The following is a 25,381-nucleotide window of genomic DNA, read 5'->3' as shown; positions in this document are numbered from 1 at the left end:
ATTACATCACCGTGTCACTCGGTCAGTGGGATAAAAACCATGAAAAACAGCTTCAACAATCTCCAGTAGGATATTTTATCTCCTATTTTGTCTTCCTGTTTAATGATTAATGGCTGATTGAAAACACTGCAGCACAATTTAAGATAAATGGTCTACTGATATACTGGAGAGACATATTGAAGTAAATACATACATTTGAGAACCACTTATATTGTATCATTATTACACATGCAAACCTAAGAAAAAGTAAAAAAAAAAAAAAAAAAACACGGGCTTGATTGCCAGCACAAAGACCCTCCTCCTGGCTCTGATTGGTTGTTTCTGACCACAAGGAGGAGCCAGATGAGATCCATTGTTTTCTTAGAGATTGTGACGGTTAAAAAAAATGTCTATAAAAGTTACATGCTTTTGCTTTAATGTGCCTTTTTTTTCTTTTGCAAAGGAATGGGACAATATTTAGTGATTTTGGTCTCTGTCAGGATCTCCTGTTGCCAATTTCAAAACATCTAGCCAACCTCAAGTCGGAGCTGAAAAGCACACTGGCAGGAGACACAACGTCTGTGTGAAACACTCAAAGCAAGCCAAGACCAGGGAATTTCTGCAGCCTTTAGTTTTACTGCCAGGTTTAGTATCTAGGCAACAATATGCTCAACTAATAATGCTGCTGCGCGAGTTCACAACTTACTCTACTGGGAGAGTTGTGATTCAGTTAGCGGATTGTTGTTTTATCTCAGAGGATTGACTTCTTTTGACCTGATTGTTTAGCTCTAATTTGGAAGTCGATCTCCGTTTCTGCAATTATTCTGTTGATCTGTGTTAGTGCATAATTTCTTGGTATTACAAGCCCAATAACCCCCATTTGAAGTGAGACCAGTCTGTCCCTTGTGGTTTTCAGAGAAGAAACCCTCTGGGGTTTAAAGGTCTCCTCTCTTGTAACAGTATTGGTGCTGATTGTCCTGAACAGCAGCAGATTGTTCTGGAATTTGCTGCTCAGACGGAGGACTTCACGAGTCTCATCATGTTGGGAAGCAATGAGCCATTCAGGCTCAACAACAACAACGTTAAGGAGGAATGCGGCTCCGAAAACTTGCTTACTGGTCTGAAAGTGTAAATGTTTATGCAATGCGAATCGACGCATTCCTGTGATTGTCAGCTCCTTTATGATGGGAAAATATGTATTTAGAAAGATTTGGGTTGCAGAGTTTGCTTTCAAAAATCCCTCGTTAGTAACTTTGTTTTTAAAGCTTACCATGTGCTTTAGGAAGGCGTAAAAAACTGTATGAAGATAAAGTGGAAACCTAATATTTACTCTTTTATACTGTCTATAAAAAGATGAATCATAACTTTTTTCTGACATCAAATCAGACTTAGTGTTTTCTGTTTTAGGTTACATATGATTATTAAAATCAAAAAGTACAAATATATATACATATATTACTTTCTTTAACGTTGCATATATTTAGTGCTAGAGTTGCCTCTTAAGCTGAACAGCAAAGGCTGGATGTTTTTGGATATCCTTCCTCTTTCTGCAAAACATTGAGAATTAACTTAAAAATCTTCAACCTTGTATATTTAAAACTGCAGATGTATAACCAGATGTCCTTTCCTTTCAGAGTTTTTAAGAGTTTATTTACTCTTTACTCACAGTCACACTTCATGCCTTGGTGGATGAGACCGTAGAGCAGAGAGCCGCAGTGATCGCAGAAGATGGGGCTCCCATAGGTGTGGATCTTGAACTTATGCTTCGTTCTGGGATCCTAAAGTGGGACGAAAGAAGAGGAAGTGATATTGTTAATATATTCAGTCAAACATCGTGATTCGTTAACGTAAATCGAATCAAGGGTAAACAATTTCATCTCTCGTTTTGCACAACGGAACTAAAACCGTGACATTTCAGGTGTTCGTCCTCCTGGTTTGAGAGTCACGCATTCTACGTTCGGAGAGAGCGACGTCAGAATGGATGGACTGCATTGAACGCGTCGCTCTGCAGGGGATTTCAAATCGACTTGAAGTGGAAGTCAATCAATCCAGGAGAGTCGAGCGGCAAATTACAGCCAAGGAGTTTCCTCTCCTTCCTGCCTTGATCGCATCAGCAGGTGAGGAAGCTGCAGCTGATGGTTTGAATTCAAAAGCAGCAAAAAAAAAAAGAAAAATGAGTGAATTCCAATTCGGCTCACACTCTCAGCAACATGAATCATTTATAAACTCTCCTTACAAAGGAAAAGCCGACACGTTTGTCTTTTTAGAGCCACTATACCCAGAGAAAGGCTTTCCAGAACATAATGAAAACCGTGAAAAGAGCAAAACACTGCCAGAGTCGAAAGTGGAAACGGGACTACTTTAGTTTCCGTTACAATGTCAGAAGATTGAGGCGAATGACTCATGCGGCGCATTTATTGCTGCTTGTTGATCAATTGTAAATAATCTGTGTTTGTATGCGAGGTAATCAAGGCCATCAAAGCCCTTCACTCATCATTTGCTAGCACTGAGCTGCTCTGGGTTTTTCGTATAAATATTTGATCAGTCAAAGTGTGAAAAAGCATTTAATGGACAGAGCTGGCACACAAATGAGTTCCTGACACATTACTCCACAAACTGCTGAGATTTCAGACCAACACAGTCCTGAGCTGAACGGAAACAGATACAGGTTTTTTTTTGTTTGTTTGTTTTAAATCTAATCTGAACTTTGTATGTATTTGTATTCAATATTTAGGGATAGTTGTTGCTGAGTTCAGTTCTGTGGTGCTATTTGTTCACTACTGTAGTAAATCTTGTTGGTAATTCACTGAACATCTGCACATGTCAAAGTCATAACTCAGAGAATTTACTAATTAAGAGGAATCTGAAGGAGGCTTGTTCCACACGCACTGCACACCGCACTTTTCAGATTTTTACTCAGATATAAAATTGAGAAGACGAAAAGAATTTCCCAGTGTGTTTGTAAATATTTTGCAAGGCAATATTTCTTAATCTTTAAATTCTATTTATATAATAAACTGATTATTTTAAGCTGTAGGACCTTCTAACATGGGGTGCATGTTTATCGTATCGTTTATCATTTATCGTGATAAGTTTCTTATTATGACAAGGATTTTGATTTATTGCTGAAGTGATATATTCAAAACGATGATGTTTAAAAGGAAAACTGTCAGGATTGTCGGACGTACCTGACTGGTGTGAAAGAGTGACGTGCGGTCAGAGGAGGCAGGTAAGGCAGAGCCTCACCTGTCATCATGGAAAAATAATATACAATAATAAAATCATTTATAAAGATATTTTCACCCTGTGGTTTGTACTATAAAGTACCAATTTTTCATTTAATTTAACCAAATCTGATTTTTTTTTCTTCAAAATCGCTGAATTTTCACATTTTCCCATTCAAATGCTTAGAAGCGAAGCCGGTGAGGCAGCAGCAAGTTGAGCCTCACCTGGGATTGCGCAACCTCTCGCTAACTGCACTGACTACCATTCTATGAGAGCATGCTCCTCTTGTCTGTACGTCGCCAATAAAACGGTTAAAAACATTTAATGTATGAACTGATTTTCCATAATTTAGCTTATGTGTTTAATGTACTGTGTTTTTATTGTCACCAACTGTGTGTGTATCGTGTTTTGTGTGCTGATGAGCGATCAGAAACGGCAGAGAACAGATTCGAGGCGAGGCAGGCAGTTCTAGTGCCTCATTGCTGGGGGCGCTCATGATCCCAGACATTGTGACTCCACAACTGCAGAGTAAGAGACAGTAACAGCGACCTAGCTATACAGATACAAAGATACAAAGAGCGAGAAAGACGTGGTTTTGAGTTGTACTTTAACGGTTTTCTCCCTTTGCTGTTAAGCACAGCACGAAATGAATAATATCTACATGTCTAAGTTTGACATAACGGAATTATTCTGCGGCAGCGGCGGCGCGGCTAAGCATCACATGTTAAAGAACAGTCTTTTGAAATTTCCTTATGTAAACAATAACATGCAGGGGTCTAGATTTGTAAATCCGATTATAATTAAGTCGGTGTTAAGTCGGTGCCTCACCAGCTATGAACCTCACCGCAAGTCACTGGTGAAAGAGTGACCAACTACAAACAGGCCACAAAGTTACATCGAAAAGCAAACACATGAAAATAATAAAGTCAAAGTTTAGGTTAACATGAGACAAAGTTACACACGACGGCAAGAGAATTTGCTCAGGTTGATATACAACGTTTCACACTTTTGAAAATAAATTAAGTGCAGGCTTTAATCCCACCTGCAGGGCCTGCATCCATTGTCAATGTAGATGATTTGGTTACTCAAATGAGGATGCGTTTAAAATACAGAGAAATATTTAAATCCGGTAGAAACAGGCAGACATAAACAAAGATACTGAAGAGCAGCTGGAGGTGAAATATTTGCATTAGATCACAGGAGTGATAAGAAAGGTGAAATTAATCAGTATTATAATAAGTGACACTCCACGGTGTGGAAAAACACAACTAAGCAACATAGAAACTTAAAACATCTGAACTGAGCAGCTCTGTTCACACTTTAGGTTTGTTGAGGTGAGATGAAATGTTATTTTTCTGTAAAAAGAGTATCAGTTTAAACAAGCGTTGCCAACCCATCCTTAGGTAAATATTGATGTTGAAAAGAGCTTGTGGGTTTTTTTTATGGACCATCTTAAACAAGCAGTGTCCTCCCTTTTTATGCCTGCAAAGGAAAACACAGAGTCCCACTGCAAAGAGAAAACACACAGAAAGGTGTGTACTAAACTAAACTAACCTAACCTAACCTAAAGCGTGAGGGATGCCAGGTAGAGTGAAGATGATTGAAGCTGCAGCACTTATTGACTTAGCACAGCGTACACTCATTGTTGTACACTCATTGTGACATTTATAAAGTAATTCATTTTAGTGAAGCACTCTTGAATGAAGAGAATAATGAAAGCTGACTCTTTTTTAAGTGCTGCCTCGCTCACTCTCACTCTCACTTTTACTCTGTGAATCTATTTTTAAGTATTTAGAGAACTAATACATTCTTTCACTGTTAAAAAAAAAAAAGCATTTGCTGTGCTCCGTATTCACTCTCCAACGTGAAACAGATTTAAACATAAAATAAGTCAGTTTGTAGGAAAACAGTGGAGCAGAGGCTCACTGTGTAGCTTTAGGTCGATCTTGACCCATCTCTCCAGCATGGCAGTCATATATTTATCAGTTTCATGTCAAACTCTTTTTCATTTTTGGCCATCATGAATGTGCTCAAAGGACCAGTTGAGGCACAATGTATTTATAAACCATAAACCAACTGTTAAAATATTAATAAATATTGTTTCTGCATTTAATGGATACTTAACATCTTTTCACCCTGATGTAATTTGACACTACAGGAAAAAAGCAATGCTTTAATCTGATTGATACAATAATATTTAAGCACACAACTGTGATCTTGAATGCTATTTATATGTGACCTTCTATATTCTAGAGGGCCACGTAAAAACTTATGGCGAGCCAGATGTGACCCCCAGGCCTTTAGTTTGTCATATTGTATAAACTTAACCTAAATTTGTCACATTAAAACTGCAAACGTGTAATATTTAATTAGGATTTCAGGCTGCATCGTGCACACAAAGATCTGAATACTAATGAAGTGAGAGGGAAACGATGCATGGTTTTTAATTTTCTTTCTGAAAATCTGAAAAGTGTGGTGTGCATTTGTATTCGCCCACCTTTTACTCTAAAATCCAGTACAAACCACTGGGCACAGAAGTCATAAATTTGTGCTTCTTCTTGTGATTTCTTTTTAGGCAACTTTAATAAACAAAATAAATTATAAAGACTAAGAAACACACAAGACTAGAAAGGATGAAATTGTTAGAAAGTTTAAAGCAGAGATGTTGGATCTCAGCGTCTCACAGAGATGTTCAAATCTCTGCAGCGTGTGTTTTCAGTCACTCCTGAGGCTTCACTCCTTCACTGGACAAAGAGGAATGCTTTGTACTTCCACCTCCCAAGTTTTCAATTCCTGCCGTCCTTGTAATTTGCTTTTTTTGTTTTGTTTTTTCTTTTTGCCTTCTACGGAAACACAAAGTTGCAAAAGCCACTTAAAAGCTCAAGGACTCAAACTCTAGTACAAAAACAAGAAATGACATGACATTTCCTCAAAGCTTTGATTCAAATCATATTTATGTGCACTTCTTCTTAATTAAGGCCTGAAACAGTTCTGCTGTTTTGGCAAGAATTATGGAATTACTAAATCGAGTAGGGCCTGTATCAGATCAGACAAAGACAGAAAGGAGGACCGTAGCCTGATGGGAGAGGCAGAAAAAGACAAGACAGCAGGAGAGACTTGCATGGAGCCACAGACAGCTGATCCTGAAGGATTACACTCCTGTCTCCTCCTCCCTAACCTTTGTGTCCTCCCATCAGGGATGAATTAGTTATGGCAGCTGAGAACAATGCCGAGCTGCTGATGAACCATAAATTTCTCACAAATGCCATTTGAGCCTTTTAAGGGGATGAAAGATGGTTTAAGGGTGGAAAGCTCTGACAACATAAAGCAAGAGTGATTGCTGGTCAACTGTGCTTGAGCCTAAAGAGGTACTTTATTCAAATTCAATTCAAAAATAGTTTATTGATTCCAAAAGGAAATTAAACGTTATTCTTTATCCCTACAGAAGCAGTTCAAACTACTGCGTTTGATCAGGAAACAGACAATTAAGCTAAATGCTAACTGCTGTGTTGTTGTAAGAGCATTAATAGGTCTAATTTTATCTGCTTAAAAGTAGATAATAAGAAAAGTAATGCTATTTATCCATATATACACACATTTCTTTCCCACTATCGAAATATACGTGTTGAACATATCAGACTCAGCTCCTAGGCAACGGATGGTCACCTTAAAAATATTTAAAACTAAGCATTATTTGAACATTTAAAATGTATATATTTATGATTTGTTAGCCTAATAAACTAATATTAGAAAATACAATTTTCATATGTTTACATTTGTGTAAGGTCATGAGATAAAAACTGAGTTTATGTCGGATAAATAAATTCAAGAGGGTTTCCTTTAGTCACGTTGCTTATTGAGAGACGTTGGTAAATCTAAAAACTAGTTTGACGAGCTTAGTTAAGTGCCTTCAGAACAAGATTAACCCTCAGAGAGGATTTGGGTGATGAAACATTTCCGACATTCATGTCGGTTCTGAATTTATAGCATTTAAAAGCATTTTGGGTCAGAGTTCTTGTTGTTCTTGTTCTTTTGTATGAAGTTCCACCTTTAACCTCCACGAACATTACACAACATGGTTTAAAGTTGTTGCTTGACTGAAGCGGCGGTCACACAATTTATTACCTCACTGTGGATGTTGGAAAGTCTAAAAAAAACACTTTTGCACCTGGGTCAAAGAGTGAAAAAAAATAAAGCACATTCTGTCAAACATTCTGATGTTTCATAAAAATATGTGGTTATCTATAGTGTGAGAATATTGGGATGATGGGTGTAAAATATGAACTTTGGGTAGCTAGCTATAAATTTATCAAGCTTTCTAGCTGGCTATGTAGCTAGCCATGTAGCTAGCCATATATCTATCAAGCTAGCTAGCTATGTAGCTAGCTATATATCTATCAAGCTGTCTAGCTAGCTATGTAACTAGCTATATAGCTATCAAGTTAAAGCTAGCCAGATATAAGCTTTCTAGCTATATAGCAACAAGATAGCTTCATAGACATAAAAATTTCTGAGAAATTAAGTCATCTATGTGTGTGTTTTTATGTATGTCTTGCTTTTATGTATTTATTTATGGCTATTGTCCTCTTTGGGTGTGCTGTTCTTATTGTTGTACTGCAGTTTAGCCCCTGCTTCCTAGACTAATTTCCCATACAGGAGACTAATAAATTATCTCATCTTATCTTATTTGTCACCATCCAGTCTGACAGTACGACACTGACAGCTATTCAAATTATTCACAAGGTTCCCTCTGGAGATTAGATGTGCTGAAGATCACACCTGTAGATGACTTTTCTCGACAGTCATTATAGACACTAGTTCTTCCATTAACACACCCTTTCTGAGAGCTGTCAGCTGTAAGTGCTTCGCCTCTCCGGTCCTCTGAGTCCATCTGGGGACTTCAAAGTGGGAAAAGAAGATTCTTTCAGATGAACAATTGAAAAAGAACACCAAAAATAAGAATGAGTCAATCTAAAAAAAATGCTAAGTGGTGATTCAAAGGGATGCTACATGCTCGGTGGATGACTTGGAAGGGAGGATGAAAATAGACACATGAAGAACATGAGAATGTTTTCATCGATGTTTGTTTAAGGATTTGATTGGGATAATATCCAGCTTAGTCAACAAAAAGAACATCTGTGAGTAAGGTGTCAGTCTGACAGAAGAAGAGAGAAAATGAAATATGACTAACACCACTTCATAATAAGGTTCAGAGACTTCTTTCAAAATTAATTACTATTTTTTACACATATACATATTAGGAACAACTTCAATTGGCTAGTTCTCTGGTCAGTCTCAGTGTAACCCTTAGTGTTTCCTTTCATTCTTCATCTTAGTAAACGAGAAAAGATGTGAATATAGGTTGAAGCAAAAAACAAAAGATAAATGACACAGCAAATCAGATCAGAAGATTCAAAGCACCCAGACGGTAACAATGAAACAGAAGCAGAAGCACGGGGGGTCAGCACAATGGTGCTGGTTAATTAGCCAGGCTCTCCAGTCCAGCCTAATTAGATGCAGTCATCCATCCAGCTCCTGTTAACGAACAGCTTGGCAGAGTGAAGGTGTGCAGGGTTTCCCTAAAGACTGTAGTGGAGCAAAGGCGGACGACGTGAACATCGTGAGTCATCCTTTATTTAGTTTACTTGTGTTATTGCCATTAAAAAAATGAAATGAGAAAAAAGCTTCTCGTTGCTATTGTAATCAATTAACATTTTTCCCCCCACTTCTCAGTTGCCAGTCACAGTTTTACACCAGCTAAATATTCAAGTTGCTCTTAAACATCATCCTGCCTCTGACATTTGTGTGTTGAAACTCCCAGCTAAGGTCTGCGGGTCAAAACTTGACACTATTTTGCCAAACATCAAATCATGGTGGTGTTGCTTTTTGCAGAAGCAACTTGTTTTGTTTTATGTCCATACTTAATGGCTCACTGACCACCTAGGGATGAAAGTTCAAAGCTCTAGACACAGTTTGTGGGTTTGTCCAAGTGGCCAAAATACTACTAGATGAATTAATAAAAAAATAAATATATATATCAGATTGCCAAGCCAAGCATCGAATATGTCAAGGAGAATCAATTTTAATCAGTGCAGAGTTTCTCTCCATCATGTATAACCACGTGCCTTCAAAATATGCTGGTGAGGTAAAGAAAATGGCGTAGAGTATTTTTCCTAGCATGAGTATCAAGTTTGAAATGTTATCTTTATCTTCTTTATCTATTGTGATGCTAGGGAAATTTTTCAATACCTCCCAAGAAGAAGCAGGACTTAAGTTGAAGGCAAAACAAGATGCTACAGTCTCAGATTAGTAAAAAGGTAACTCATTACACACAAGCACTGAACAAGCATAACAATTCAATTTGTTTTTATTCTTCATTTTTATTTGCAGGTATAAAAAAAAGCTAAAATAAATAAGACAGTCGTTAACACTTCAGGCAATATACTCAAACAGAAAAAGAGATCAACCTGGTGTGAAATGTGCAGCCAGACAAGAGAAGGGGGCGAGCCTGAAATGAGACACTCTGATTAATTTCCGCTAATCTCTGTCATATTTTCTTATTCGCCGTCTCCTTCATACGGGACTGGAAAATAAATTGCCACGCTGATTACCAGGGGTGGAAATGTTAACAATCGGCATCGGATGATTATTGACCAACACTAGGGGACACTTTCATCCCGTGCTCGCTCGATACCTCGCTCTCTGCTCTCCTCTCTTTTACCCGTCATCCCTCCCTCACCGGGAGGGTGACATTTGAATTGGAGGTGGCAGGAAGCTCCTCCCTTCACCAGATTCTGAGTCACCCCGTCTTGCGGTTCATCTGTTCCTGAGTTAAATGAGAAACTGCAGAACAAAGCACCTCTTCATATGAGCCGTCTAAAAGTTGACACCAGAAAAGATGCTCATAATGTAGAAATTTGGCTCCTGAAAATGCAATATAGTTGTTTTTTTGTTTGTTTGTTTTTTTTTGACTGAGCTCTTTGCAGAAACTCTCTGCACACCAATGAAATTGATTAATGAATACCATAAAAGCCTTGTGAAGTGCAGTGTTGGTTTAGGAGTTCAAGCAGCACTTTTATATTAAAAAAAAGAACATTCAACTATCCATTTTATTTAATTTTACTCCATTTAAAAGTCGAACTCGATAATTTGAAAACAACAAACCAGACCGAAACAGTTGTATGGTTTTGTATACACTTGTACTGGTGTCAGTTACCAAAGGAAGAAACAAATTAAGCAATTGATTTGCACTGTCATGCTTTTGATGGGATCTTTTAGTATGTAATAGTTCAATCATTGCCAAGTCAAATGTACTTAATGGTGACAGGGAGCTGCTACTTTAGTACCACAGAAATGTGGCAAATTAAATTTTTCCTTTTGCATTAATCATGGATATACATTTAGTGTAGCTATTAGTCTAACTTTGTGCTTTAGGGTTTTCAACAAAGGATAAACATAAACAAAGGATACAAAATAACTATTGCTCCAAATAAAATACAAACAGCTATCCTGGCCATTACCTTCCTATGCATTTCCAACTGAGTCTCATCTCGCTCCACAGCTCTGTATGGGCTTTCTTCCATTCACTTGGATTCCTCTGGTAGAATTTCAACCGGGCCAATCAGTGAACAGAAGGGGAAGTTATGAACAATGATGTCAATTTTCTGTGCTTTTAAAAAAAAAAAAAAAAGTAGTCTGCTTGCATTTTTAGCAAAAGCAGCACAGGAAGTGAACGAAGCCATTCGGTCCGTGTTGACCAAATATTGAATTAACATCAACAGCCGTCTGTAATGTCCCAGCGTCGACTGGGACATTACACACGGCAACGGCCAAAAGTTAGCAATTGGGTAAAATTTTAAACCTCAACATCTCCCATGTTGCTAGAAAAAGCAAAACATAGAGCACAGGGTTGGTTTTTACCAAGCCAGCACACTGTATATTGTGCATTACATCAAAAAGCCAACTTTAGACTTTACTAGGTGGATCCTGGTTTTAAATTACTCCTGTGAAGTAGGCATGCTCCTGGTATTAAATTTAAGGACCAGCAAATGGGTTAAGTTGCTAACTAAACAGCTACTTGGAGGATTGAAATATGCCTCTGGATCTGTTATGTAACGTCCCTTCACGTGTTTGCTCAGCAAAAAGGATTAGTCTTCTTCTTGACAAGGAGATATCCAAAGCCAATTAGCACCCTGTATGGAGACCCACAACACCATCGGCAATGCACAGACACACTGAGGCATATAATCAATTTTGTTCACCGGTTACCCAAACATCTACAGCTGTGGAGAATGCCAGAACAGTTAGAGAAAAACAAGACACTTTTTTCTCTTTTCTTTCTATTTTCCCCCAATCCTCATGTGTGATATCCTTGTTAACAGTCATTTAATACAGCATTTTCACAAAAAAACTTAATCTAATACACAGTTTTTATCCCAAATACACTACAGAGTAACCCATTCTCCATATCACCGATCATGTGAACAAATGTAATTCCTTTGATTTCAACTGTACAAATATACCAAATCTACATTAATAATATTTTGAATGGGTTTTAAAGATTGTGGTATCTGTTTCAAATCCTTTAACAACCATTAGATCTAATAGAGACTAAAGATCATTGCGCCTGTTATAGACCCGGGATACAATTTTAGAACTGACATTGAGTGGTGAACATTGTGGGAAAGATTTAGAAGACAACAATACCCCAGATGTGTGAGGTTAGGCTTGGCAAGCCTCTATTTTTAGCATATAAATCACCAGTGTTGGCCTTTGTTAAGCCGCTGAGTGCTTGGGGGGTGGGACGGGGTGGGGATAGGTTGCCAATGCAATTCACAGGGTTTACCTTGCGGATCTGTTAACATATCTGTCTGCTCCCGGCGCTGCACCCTCGCTGACTTTCTGATAGGCTTTAAATGAATAACGTCTACAACACTGTGATGCTAGCTTACCAAAGCCCTCAATGGGTGTCACTTCCGATACGATACCGATGTTGCATCTGAGTATTGGCTGATACTGATGCTGGTACAGATATTGAGCCAATACGATATCAGAACAACTCGTACAAACTTTTATTACTCATTTTGTAGTTGTTAAGGCTTGATAAAGTGATATTTCTCAGAGAACAATAGTCAACAACAACAGATATGAGAACAACTGACCCATTTATAATTAACACATGGGTCAGTGTGTGTGGGATACAAATGCTGATGCACAGAAATTCTGGAGCAGACTAAATGCTGGAGCGGAGTGCTTTTATCTGCATACTTATATCAGAGATTTTAGATGCAGGTCGATATAATCCGATAGCTTTTTTTTTTTTGTCTGATGTCGAGCCGATTTACCAGATCGGGACAGCAATACTTAAAACTAAAAGTAATTCCAGTTGAGTAAAGCAAAAGAGGCGTTTTGGATGCTGTAACGTTGCATAGGCACACAAAAGCAACGCAAGTACCATAGATGAATGTTAAAATATGAAATTTTAAGCTTGACAAACCGATGACACATAAAAAAATTTCCCTTGACGTTCCACTTATGACTGTCGTAAAGCCTTTTGTTGAACACAATATTTGACACATTGTATTTTTGTCATACAATGTGTGACAAAAATACAGATTTCAACTATTAGAAAATTTAGTTGTTTTGTGGAGGACCACAACTGTGTTTATATCATTCAGCTAATTGTAAAATTCATGTCAAATTGTGTGCTCCATTCTGCAGCAAAAGATCTGAAAGGAGGCACAATCTGAGGCTCGCTGAAATCTTGAAAGGATTAGAAGCCTGTGGACAAACTTCCCCTCCGCTTCACTTCTCACAGCTGGAGAAAGCTGAGCTCCAAGCTGATGAGGCGCTTCCTTGTCCGACGGCCATATTGTTAATTTGCAGACGCTGGCTCATTAGCAGAAACATGCACACATGCTGTGCCTGACATCGTCAAGGTCAGAGGAGGGCAGGAGGAGCTGTCACAGCTGTCACCCTGGCTAGAGGGTGAAGACACTGTTTACCAGCACCGATGCCAAGGTTTCCTCCTTTTGGTGAGGCTACCGACTCCGGAGGCCAGAATTAATTGGCTCATCAGAGAGCGGCCCATCTGGCAGGTACTTAATAATGAAAATACCTTCACAACCTGTTCCAAAAGTCAAATCCAATTGTCAACACTGTTCCTCCTGCGATAAGTTAAGAGCTTAGTGGGTCAGCTCTGTGATCTACTGCGCTTACTGTGTGGTTGGGTGTGCAGAGAGTTTAATACGTTTTTGTGTCTGAAATCAAATCAATCCCGTCTCAACAAATAACTAACATTATAGATTGATATCAATAGTTGATACATTTGATTGAATAATCAACCATTTCACTGAATTCGGATCCAGAACCGCACAGGATTCTGGGGGACGTAGGCAGAGAACGGTACTGAGCCGCTCACATTTAGCTAAGTGAGGTGGGTGGCATCAACTAACTCACTGGCTCTTTGGTTGCCTAGCAACAACTGTATGGGATGAAAACTGTGGATAAAACAGTAAAGATTTATCCACCAGGTTGGTAATATTTCATATATTTAAAACAAAAAAACTAAATAATTATTGATATTGGTTGATAAGAAAAGCTTACATCACGTTACGTTTTTCAGTTATATAATCGAGCCCTATTTATTGATAAATATAATTTTCAATAGATTTAAATAAAGTAGATTTTTTAGGTTTATATGAGGAATCTATATTGTAATTTCCACAAGTGATCTGAAATATAGACATAGAAGGTCTTGTTGAATGGGGAGGATCTGAGCTCGCTTATTTTCTGAATTTTCATCCGTCTTCTTGGCTCTCTGCAACGTAAAGATAATGTTTCTCTTAGGAAATATATCCTGTTTTTTTACGCAACTCAACCTTCAACATAAATGCAAGTAGTTAGAGCCAACATTTTTATTTCATCACTGGCATTTCTAGATTTCATTTAATGAGGCTATATGACAACTCATAACGATAACACCCAGTGAGTTGGTGTCATGCCAAGTCACGTTGCCATGCTGTGAGAAAAAGATTAAACAAGGAAGGATTGGACACAAAATTATCCGGCAAAAGATAATAACAAGCTCATCCAGTTATCGCTACGGTAGTTTGGTGTCAGCGTTTATGATGGTGGTTGTGTGATGCTAAATTGACAATTTCATGTTCCACAAAGTTCAAATAAGTGGTATTCATTTATTTTTAATTCTAAAATATTGCTGATTATCAAAGATAACTCTTTAGACTTCTAAATATGTTCCTATCCTACATACAAACAAGCACAGAGGATGTTGGTCTAGAGCTGCAGAAGGAGCAACAGAGAGTCAGTTTGACCCATCTGTAACTTGCATCGCTCTATTTCTGGCAAGAAGCTTCAAAGCTCCAGCTTGTTCTGCTTTAGACTTCCCTACACATGCAGTCAGGTTTACACGTTTAACATCGTTTATGACTGGGAGTGGGCGATGAGGCCTCAACGTTTCATCACTGTTTTTTGTGGTAGTATTGCGATAACGACAAAAGTGACGATAAGAATGCGGTACATCTATGTTAGATAACAGTATCACATTGATTATACATCAATAGAAATTGATGTATAATCAATGTGTGTCACAGCAATTATAGCCCCACAAACACAAATACCGCTCTTGAAAAACATTCCCACGTGTAACGCGCCTCTTTCTGACACCAGTCACATAAAGTAGTGAGATTTGCATCACTCAGCTGCACACGGTAACTGTGTTTTCAAAGTTGTTGGTGTTTATTGATGCTTTTATTAAACAAACAGTGGATGAAAAAGTAAAACTTCCAATCTTGATAACAGGGACAGATACGGGGGGAATTAAACATGAAGACAATAAATCAAAATTCTTATCACAGTGAGAAATTTATGACAATATATGATGAACGATATGATAAAAGTCGACCACTACTGCCCAGGTTAAAGCTGCCAAAATCAAAGTGTAAAGATACAGAGTCCATGATCTGAACAGAGCTACTCCCAACATACAAAAGAACAAACTGTATAATCGATGCATGTTTATTGTGGAACTATGATCTGCTTTATCTTACAGGAACTAAAGAAGCACTTTATTTATTCGATCTAAAGTATTAAGATTTTTTCTGTGCATTTTTCTTCCAAACTGGTTCCACTGCCAAACAGGTGGTAACGCTACCTTGGCTCCAGTTTCAGCTTTGGCTCAGTCCCAATCAAAGCTCTGGTCACAAATTCCTCACAAGAAAGTAGTTCTGCTTCAAATGTTTCAGGATGGGATCAATGGCAGAAACAAGACAGAGGACAGACACAGAGAGGCAAAAACTACAAGGTTAAATGTTTGATCTTCTGAAAAGAAAAGAAGAGTCTTAAGGTGAACTGAGTGTTTATATGTTCATAAATGAACTAGTTGGCTCAACAAACTGCATGAGAAATATTTCATCCTGACATGGTAGATTTCAGCGCCTTCACATGCTGTTTGCGACTTCGAATAGAAACATGGAGCTGGTGAGGAATGTGACTTTGATGCTATCAAGCACAAAAGATGAACAGTGGATGGTTGATTAGGAAAAACTCCCACAACCACATTGATATGGACAGTTGACTCCGAGTCCAGAGGAATATAAACTCCCCAGAGTGAAGGGCATTATTAAAAAAAAATACTTAAAGGTCTGGCAGGACTGGACACTAGATATTTGTTATGATGAGACCTCAGAGGGAGTGATGGAATGCACGCAAGTAGGCTTCAGGGCATAAATTGTGTGTGACTTTAATGTACTGCAAATAAGTTTGTTGGTATGAAAGAGAGTGTATTTATATACTGCAGGAAGGGGTTGGGGGGGCAGAAATGCATTCTAATAAAGATTGTTTTGTCTGTCTGAGGTTCAAGACATGAATTCAGTACTGAACTGTTTACTCAAGGGTGTTTAGTGATTTTCTCACTTGAGTTTCGTGAATTAAAAATATTCAATGGAATTTCAGACTTTATACATCTTCGGACTTGTTTTATGAAAGACTATTTGAAAGAAATTTTCCCCTTTGAAATAAACGGGAGTTGCAAAATTTCATTCACTATATGCACACTCAATACGTGCAACATATACTGCTCAAAAAAATAAAGGGAACACTTCAGTGTTCACTTAAATGTTAAAGTGTTCCCTTTATTTTTTTGAGCAGTGTATTTACAATAGTTGTATTTTTCAACTTATTAGGACCATCATTCTTATCTGAAAACATCGCAGCATCACATTATATTGTTTTATTCAAACCAACTTATGTGACGTTTTAAATCACAATGGCAGTTTTTACATCCCTTTACGAAGGGCTGGCACCACAGTCATCACTGTCTTCTTGCTTCTGCCTGTAACCTGGTCAATGTCTCACAAAAGTGTCCCATAACAATTATTATCTATTTGTGTTGGCTACATGAGGTAATAGCTCTGTTTGGACGGTGATGCACACAGAAACTCTGTAGGGTAACACTTTATTTGACGGGGTGTGCATAAGCCTGACATGACACTGTCAAACATATAACACCTGTTAAGAACATGAAGGAGTCTTTGAATGTTTGACTGTTGTCGTGAAGTGTCATAATGACACTTCTAATGCAAAGTTGTATTTAGTGAGTGAGCGTCGCTCCTTCACCCTGACGTTCCTTCCCTCGGGGGGTAGGGGGGCACCGATCTATGTTTTCGCATCCACCTGAATAATGTGTAGTTGCGCCACTGCATTCAACGGGCTGCATTGACACTTCCAGTCGGGGGAAATTCCTGATTTAGATCGCAGCGGCCACAACGATCCACCATAACACACCACACACTGCTGGATGATCGGTTACGAAATCACCAGCGGCCAACGATCTAAGATCGTCATAAGGGGGAAATGGAGGCAAAAAAATCGTGTAGTATGAACTACTGCATTAGTTCTCTATTTAAATCTAGTGATTACTGAAGGGTAATATAGCATACAGACTTCATAATCTGCACTCTTTTGGTTGAATGCAGTATTTATTTCCACTTTGGCTTTATGTTGTTTAGTTTTTATTCAAGTACGTTTTTTGTTAATGGAGACTGAGAATCCATTTTATTTTTGTTTTTGGTTGTTTTGTTTATTTAGTTTATCAGTTCCAGTGTTGTGTACTTTTGAAAATAAAGTGCATCTATCTATGGCAGGAAATCACGTGCTCATTTCCATTAAATCAGTGTCAAAAGGTTTTGAAACAATATTATCGTTTATCGCAATAATTTTTTTGACAATTAATCGCTCGGCAAAATTTATTATCGTGACAGGCCTAGTTGTATTACAACTTGTATTAAAAGTTCTTTACAATTGTCAACTTGCAGCCCATCCCAGAGTAATCCCACCCATCCTCTGTCCTCCACCATTATTAACACAGGCAGCAGGGCTCCGTAATGTACACAGACACTTACACCTCTCCACCCCTCCTTCCAGCAAAGCCAGGACCAAACCCCTTTTTAGCAAGCAGCGTCACACACCATTATCATAAAGACTGAGGATCTGCTCGTTAAGACCCAAGAGAGTATAAATATCATCGGCACCGAGCCCAGGGGACCCAACCATCACATCACATCACTCAAAACTGTTAATACTGCAAGTAATGGTGTAGCTGTGAAGAAACCTCTGTCTTCTCTATTTATGGTAAGATAATTGGCTCAAATGTGTCCACATAAACAATGTGCTAATCATAATTAGCTAAAAAAAAAAACAACTCTTTAAATCTCATTTTAGTGGTTTTAGTAAATAAAAAAAAATATTGAACTATATGCTGTGACAAACTTGGCCACAGAAGTGCATGATTTTTAGCCAGGTGACGGCTCCAGTTGGTCAATGAGTATAACATCCTGTTACAGTTTGACATGTGGAGATAATCATTTAAGGCACTTAGAGTAGCAAATTACACTGAGTAGTTTTAATGACTGTGTGATAGACCCCACAGCAGATGGCAGATGTTAATGTGAGCAATTGTATGCAGGCTGAGATGTTCTCTGCGCCTGTGGAGTCCGCTGCATTCAGTCCCCCCCCTCTTTATATCAACTGGTGTTTTGCATAATGGCTGAGGAAATTACTTCCTCCTCTTGGATTGCTTATCCTTAGTCCGGCAATAGTGGGCTTTTAGGTTTTATTGCCTTTGCAGCAGCAACTTTATTTTTGTCAGTTTACCTACCATGATCGATATGGCTCTTTGTGTATTTCACTCTTTTGTTCAGTTTTGTTCTTAGATGCTTTTCTTCCCGAAGCAACACACCTCTTAATAAAAATCATAAAACATATCTTGGATGACAATGTTGATGTAATACATTTTAAATGGAGGTGGAAAAATATCATAAGACAATTGTTTTACAGTAAATGCAAAAGCACTCCAAAGAATATTTCGGAACAAATGTTTATGTTTATGTAATTTTCCAACTTGCATAAAGCGATATTGACGTTTAAGGCTAAGCAGTCCTAAACTAACAAACATATTTTAAGCCAAAAGGTAAACACACTTCCTAATGATAGGATTAGTTGGGAACATTGCTATTATTGTAGCTTTTGTCAATCAATTATTCTTCAAAAACAACCCCATGGTGCATGTCCTGGTTTATGGAGCTCTCTGCTTTACAACAGAAAAAGAGTTGAGCAGAAGAATAACAAACACTGACAACTACAACTGACTTGTAAACGCATCAATCGTTTACAGGTGTTATGCATCAAAACCACTTAAATAAGATTTAAAAGGCCTGCGTACAGTGAGACAGACGTGATCCCAGTTTAACACTGCCTTATGTTAAAATACCAAGCATATCCCATACTTGGGTTTAGAAAATCGTTTCCTAATCTAATTCAGTTCTGCAAACACTTTTCAGACAATAATTACCACTTATCTTCTCTGCATTTGTACTTTTTTCACCAAGACTGAGCATGGAAACTCAAAACATCCTCCTTTCTCATTTGAGCTTGCCTGAGTCGATAACCACATCCTACCTTTTAGACCATGTTTTGATGACTTGAAAGGCCAGAATGAGTATTAAAAAGAATATCTCAGTTTCCATGTTCTATCAGGAAATTTAATCTCCTCAGAGTCTAAGACATGAATTTAATGAGTCTCTTTCCTATCGGATAAGAAGTCACTGTTAGGTATAGGGAGAAAAAAAGAAAAAGGAAGAAAATTCTGCAAATGTGATAACACACTGCTCAATTTCTTGCCTTACCGACTAAAAATGATCTCACCTTCCCATTTGTCTCTCTTCACTCTTCCTTTCCTGGGTAAACTGTGTCTTGCTTGGTGCTAACTTCTCACACTGGCACACTGGCTCCCACACACACAATATAAAACTTACTTTGCTTGTTTATCCAGCACCTAAGACTTACAGTCTTTTCAGGAAAACTCTTGGTAGAAATTGCTTTCACAGCCACCTTACAGTTGGTAATCAGGCAGGTCAAATATGACCAGCTTGACAAACTGTGGCATCCAAGTAGTGTTTTATAAATACCCAACAATAAGGATTGAAGTGGGTGATCTATGGCAGCGACTGCAGCTCTGTGAAAGAGGCCAAATTTCATTAGATACACTACAGATTTAGAGCATACAGTATGCTCTCGTTTCCTCTTCTACAAGTAGCTCTCTTACATGCACTAGCACCAATCCCTGCTCACTGACATCATCCTATCTGGCATGTATCACTGTGTATTTCTTATGGTGGAGTGCATTCAAAAGCATGTTGAATATACAATAACTTAATTTGACTAAAAACAGTCAAACTTGGCAGGGCTCACCGCCACTTCCACGGACTAAGCGCGCAGCGCCATGCACATCAAAATGCAAGCTCGAGTTTCTTTGAAACGGTGTTTCCTTGGAAGCAGCGCCAGTGCCAAGGCTTGCATAAGGGTGTGTGCTGAAAGCATGTGTTACTGGCATCTAATTCTGTATGGAGTAGGAGGCTCACTTAAGCTTCTATGTTACATCAACATTATAGCAACCTGCCCAATATCAACTAGGTACCCGGTTTTACAGCCAGAGCAGCTCTAACCAGTCCAGGCCTGGATCAAGAACAGGTAGTAGTGTCTGGATGGGGGATACACACAACTGTGGCACACAGCCCACCTGGAAACATGGGTCAAGAAAATTAGATAAAGATGATAGATGGCTAGATATAGATTACAGATGTGAAAAATCCCTACTAAGTGTTTGACATGGCAATGACTCTCTTGTATCATTTGGAATTATCTTTCCCATTGCCTCGTTTCCCATTTTTGTTCGTTTTCCCATAGTAAAAAAACTACTTACTGCACTTAGCTGTGTCTGCCTTCCTGGATTGAGTGATTACTTTTCTTCCTTTGCCTTAGAAAGTGCTGCTGCAAAGCCTGCCCAGGGTGTACCCTGCCTCCTGTCCAATGATTGCTGGAGACCCTGTGAGTATAAGCGCGTATGGACGGACGGAACTGCTGGCTGAGCAAATGTCAGTTACCTTGAAAGTATCCCTGGCTCACTCACACCTTCTGTGTTTATATTATTTAACGGAGCTACTGGTTGCCCTTAAGACTGTGTACTCTTCATGCCAATGAGAAATACTCGTTGCCGAGTAATTCTGTTTTTAGCTATGTCTCTTTTGCAGATGAAGTCACTGATAAAAGAAGCGCTACCTTCAACTTTGTGTATTCTTTGCACCTCCTGGGCGACATTGGCTCAGGAGGAGGGAATTTGTGCTGTAACCGGTGATTTGCCAGTTCGAACTCCGTCTGTCTCAGTCATTATGTCCTTGAACAAGACGATTTATTTATTTATTTATTTATTTATTTTATTTATTTATTTATTTATTTATTTTTCATGCTCATAGAAAGTACTCCTGGCTTGTTCGCCAGTGTCTTTTTCCTGGATGAGACCGTTTTTGGAAGCGGCCATTCATGCTACACCTTTGCATATTCTCTTCCTGGTTCAGGTGTACACCTGTGTTTTGCCCAATGAGCACTGGAGATAGTCACCTCCACACTCCTCTGCAAACCTGCATGGACAAGTGGGTATAGACAATGGGTAGATGGATCGTCCCTTAGCCAAGCTTGTTTGCTTGCTAGCTTTGTTTTTCCATTCCTTTTGAGAGGACCATTGGGTCAGTCACCCTGGGTTTAAGTACATCTCTGTCCTGGATAGAGTCAGGGTAATTAGCTATTGCTATCATTACCTCTGCATACCATCTGTATTTCTTTTCAATGTAAAGTACTTTCAGCACAGTGCTTCTAGGTTTGGCTGTGTCTCTTATTACTACCTTTAATGTTGTAAACCATGTATGTTTTTCTCTACAGCAAAGGGAATTCTTGGCTCTGTGCTTCAGTGTTTAGCTGTCTCTCCTGGTCCAAACAATTTAATAATATATTCCCACCATTACTTTTCTGTTGTCTCTTCATTTCTATTTCACACAGAAATCCCTTTTCCAGTATTTCTATACTCACTTGTATTTTTTGTATATATAGATTTTTATATTTTTATATTGGTTCTGCTCTGTCCTCTGTACTGCTGTAACAATGTAAATTTCCCCACTGCGGCATTAATAAAGGAATATCTTATCTTTTGCCTCATAGTTATTATATGTACTATAACACAAACAGTGTAGGGTGAAATGATTTGGGATTTTCTGGATTGCCATTTACCATAAAAAAAATTTCAGTGTTTACAATCTGCCCGTTTGTTTTGTCAAGTTCCTTAACATTTTATTTGTTGCAAACTGCCACCATATAAATGAAATGACCCGAATCATTAAACATGGTGGACCAACAGACAGACAATCCAATTTATAGTGTTATTCATCCAATTCTCAACAAAAGCCAGCTTGAAGAACTTTCAAGAAAAGACTCAAATTTCTGCCCACTTAAATATATTCTCATAAAACGGGTCACTGCAATTCAAGCTTTGGGAGATGAAACCACAATCTCCAATCTTGGCTTCAATGTTGACTTGATGATAAAAGGGCAGACTTTAAGAACAGAACGGAACAGGCCAGTCTAAAAGAGAGGGCCAGCACCCTTGCTGGAAGGTAAATTGACTAAACATACAGATGAAAGGCTCCATTGCCTGTGACAATCCAAGATGCCTGTGGCAAAGATGATGCAATTTAGCACCACTCCAGTTTAATCTTGTTTTCAATTCTCAGGCAGAATCCTTGTAATGAGACTTTGTGCGACCCGAGCTTTGAGAGCAAAATACCGCTCCCTGCAGATGTGCTGTCAGTGAAGAGCCTCCCACGTGATTTGCACTTTTAAATATTGCTTCACTTTTTTATGGAGGCGAAACGAGTTCTTGTCATTAAACATGAGCACTCTCACATTAAGTACATGGTAGCCTTTTCAATGCGTCTTAGTAAATGTGTTGTTTCAGTCGAACTTTTAAATAACGGTCCGACACATTCAAGCTCTTTCAGAGTCAACTCAGAAAATGCATTGAATCTTAGCTTCATTTTTTTTTTTTTTTTTTTTTTTGAATTTTGTATAATACATCCTGTTTAATGTAATAAAAATAATTTTTTTTTTTTTTTTTTTATATATATATATTTATTTTTTTTTTTAATTGAATTTTTCCAAATTGACATACAAACATTAACATAACAGATCAGATTTCCACCCATCCCCCACCCGCACCAAATCGGCACATCAGAAAACACTTACATAGTCAAGACAATATGATGAATACACCACAAATTGATCCAAATCATTCAATAAGCATACAAAAAAAAAAAAAAAAAAGGACGGTTATACACGCTGCTAAACAATGTCATTAACAGTCTTTCTTTGAAGGAATTTTAGTACAGGGCCCCATATTTTCTCAAACACACCGACTCTATCTTCATTGCAATATCTCAGTCTTTCCAGATGCAGAGTATTTGCTAGTTCCCCCAACCATAGATCAAATGTGGGCACAGAGTCCTTTTTCCAAAATCTCAAAATCAACCTTTTAGCAATCACTGTACCAAACAAGACAGCAATTTTCTCATATTTAGTGGCTAGTTGCATAGCACTGGAGACCCCGATGATGGCAATAAGTGGTTCTGGGTCCCATTGTTTTCCAAAAGCTGTCGAAAAAAAGTGAAAAATTTTCTCCCAAAGTGAGCGAAGCTGAACACATGACCAGAAGGAGTGTGTCAAGTTAGCAATAGCAGCCTGACAACGATTACAAATTGGAGACACGCTTGTAAAGAAAGTGCTCAGTTTCTCCCTCGAATAATGGAGTCTATGTATTGTTTTGAACTGTATGAGATTGTGTCTAGCATTGACTGAGCAGTCTTGTATACTTTTCAAACACTCCTCCCATACTTCATCAGATAACTGCTGCTCTAACTCATCCTCCCATGCTTTCTTTATCCTGGTTGTGTCTACAGGTAAGCTATTAAAGATCTTATAGAAGTATGACACTGCCCCTTGATTGATAGGGTCAAATTTATTTATTTCCTCCAGGGTTTCATGTTTCTTTAAAGTTCCAAAATCCACTACATTTTTCCTAACGTAGTCCCGAACCTGCAGATAACGGAAAAAACTTGACGGGAGAAGATGATACTCAGAACATAACTGCGCAAAAGATGCAAAAGTTCCACTAATATATAGGTCACCTATCACACCAATGCCCTTCCCTCTCCACATCCGAAAGACGGCGTCGTTGAGACCTGGTGCAAAGGAGTGATTTTCACAGATAGGAGTATCAAAGTAAACCTCTGGAGCTTTTATAAATTTTTGTATTTGTTTCCAAATTCTGATAGTGTTGCCTATGACAAAATTATTAGTATAGAGTGTTTTATTGACTTTAACAGGACTGTTAAGGAGAGCTATCAGGGACGACTTACAACAATGCAGGCGTTCTAAAGATAACCAGGTAGGGCAGGACCCATCAGATGAGGGTGGACCCTTCCTCCACCAGGCCATGATGGATAAATGGCAAGCCCAGTAATATTGTTTGAAATCTGGTAAGGAGAACCCACCCTCCGTTCCTGGTTTACATAAGTGTTTTTTGGAGATTCTGACATTTTTATATCCCCAAATAAAGGGAATAATAATGGAATCTAGTTGTCTGAAGTAGGATACACCTATAAAACATGGGACAGATTGAAATAAATGAAGAAATCGCGGTAGCACCACCATTTTAATGGCGTTGATCCTACCAGCCATGGATAGTGGGAGAGTCCTCCAAAAATCAATATTCTGCTTAAGTTGTAGAATTTTACTCTGCCAGTTCAGTCGTAAAAGATCTTCTGGTTTTTTGGTTACCATCACGCCCAAATATGTGAAGGAATCATAAGCTATCTTGAATGGTGTGGACCTCAAATATGTCGGATCAGCCTCTGTAGTAAGCGACATTACTTCACTTTTGTCCCAATTAATAGAAAAACCCGAGAAGCTGCCGAAATTGTTGATCATCGTCAAGAGAGAAGACAACGATTTCTGTGGGTTGGAGATGTATAAAAGTATATCGTCAGCATACAGCGAAATATGATGCTTACGATTAAACATCTCGATAGGTGATATTAGGGGGTTTTGCCTAATGCTGGCCGCCAGAGGTTCAATAATGACTGAAAGAGAAATGGGGAGAGGGGGCAGCCCTGACGTGTACCACGATGGATAGTAAAAGGGCATGAAATATTCTGATTAGTAATCACAGAAGTAGTTGGGTTTGAATAAATTATTTCGATCCATTTTGTAAACAAAGGTCCAAAACCAAATTTTTTGAGTACATACATCATATAAGGCCATTCTATTTGATCAAATGCACGTTGTGCATCTAGGGAAATAACAATGGATTCATCTGAATGGTTTGAGTATAATATATTGAAAAGGCGACGCAGATTAAAAAACATATGCCTACCTGGCATAAAGCCAGTCTGATCCGGGTGGATGATTAAACCTATGTATTTCTTGAGTCTATTGGCTAGAATTTTCCCAAGGATTTTCGTTTCTATAGGTAACAATGAAATTGGGCGATAGGATGAAACAACCTCTGGATCTCGGCCAGGTTTAGGAATGAGTGAAATATTGGCTCTGTTTAAAGTGGGAGGCAGTCTTGACACTTGCTTAGAGTGGTTTAACATACGCAAAAGTAGAGGCGATAATTTGGGACTGAATGTTTTGAAGAACTCAACACTAAAGCCGTCAGGACCAGGCGCTTTGTTGTTGGAAAGGGTCAAGATGACAGATTCAATTTCCTGTAAAG

The 25,381-nt window shown here is 38.4% G+C and overlaps 1 protein-coding gene across 7 annotated transcripts in view; it reads right to left on the bottom strand.

The window, feature by feature from the left end:
- Positions 1-25,381, bottom strand: part of prkcaa (protein kinase C, alpha, a) — a 141,355-nt gene that overhangs the window by 59,597 nt on the left and 56,377 nt on the right. For all 7 annotated transcript variants that reach the window (XM_081604828.1, XM_081604791.1, XM_081604779.1 and 4 more), the window contains exon 4: positions 1,646-1,757. In XM_081604828.1, coding sequence (XP_081460954.1) covers positions 1,646-1,757 — 112 coding nt within the window. The remainder of the gene's footprint in view (positions 1-1,645; positions 1,758-25,381) is intronic.

This window comes from Poecilia reticulata, chromosome 1 (genome assembly GCF_904066995.2).
Source record: "Poecilia reticulata chromosome 1, P_reticulata-male-v2, whole genome shotgun sequence".
In the NCBI taxonomy this organism is placed as follows: domain Eukaryota; kingdom Metazoa; phylum Chordata; class Actinopteri; order Cyprinodontiformes; family Poeciliidae; genus Poecilia; species Poecilia reticulata.
This window is presented reverse-complemented; position numbering and strand designations above follow the sequence as displayed.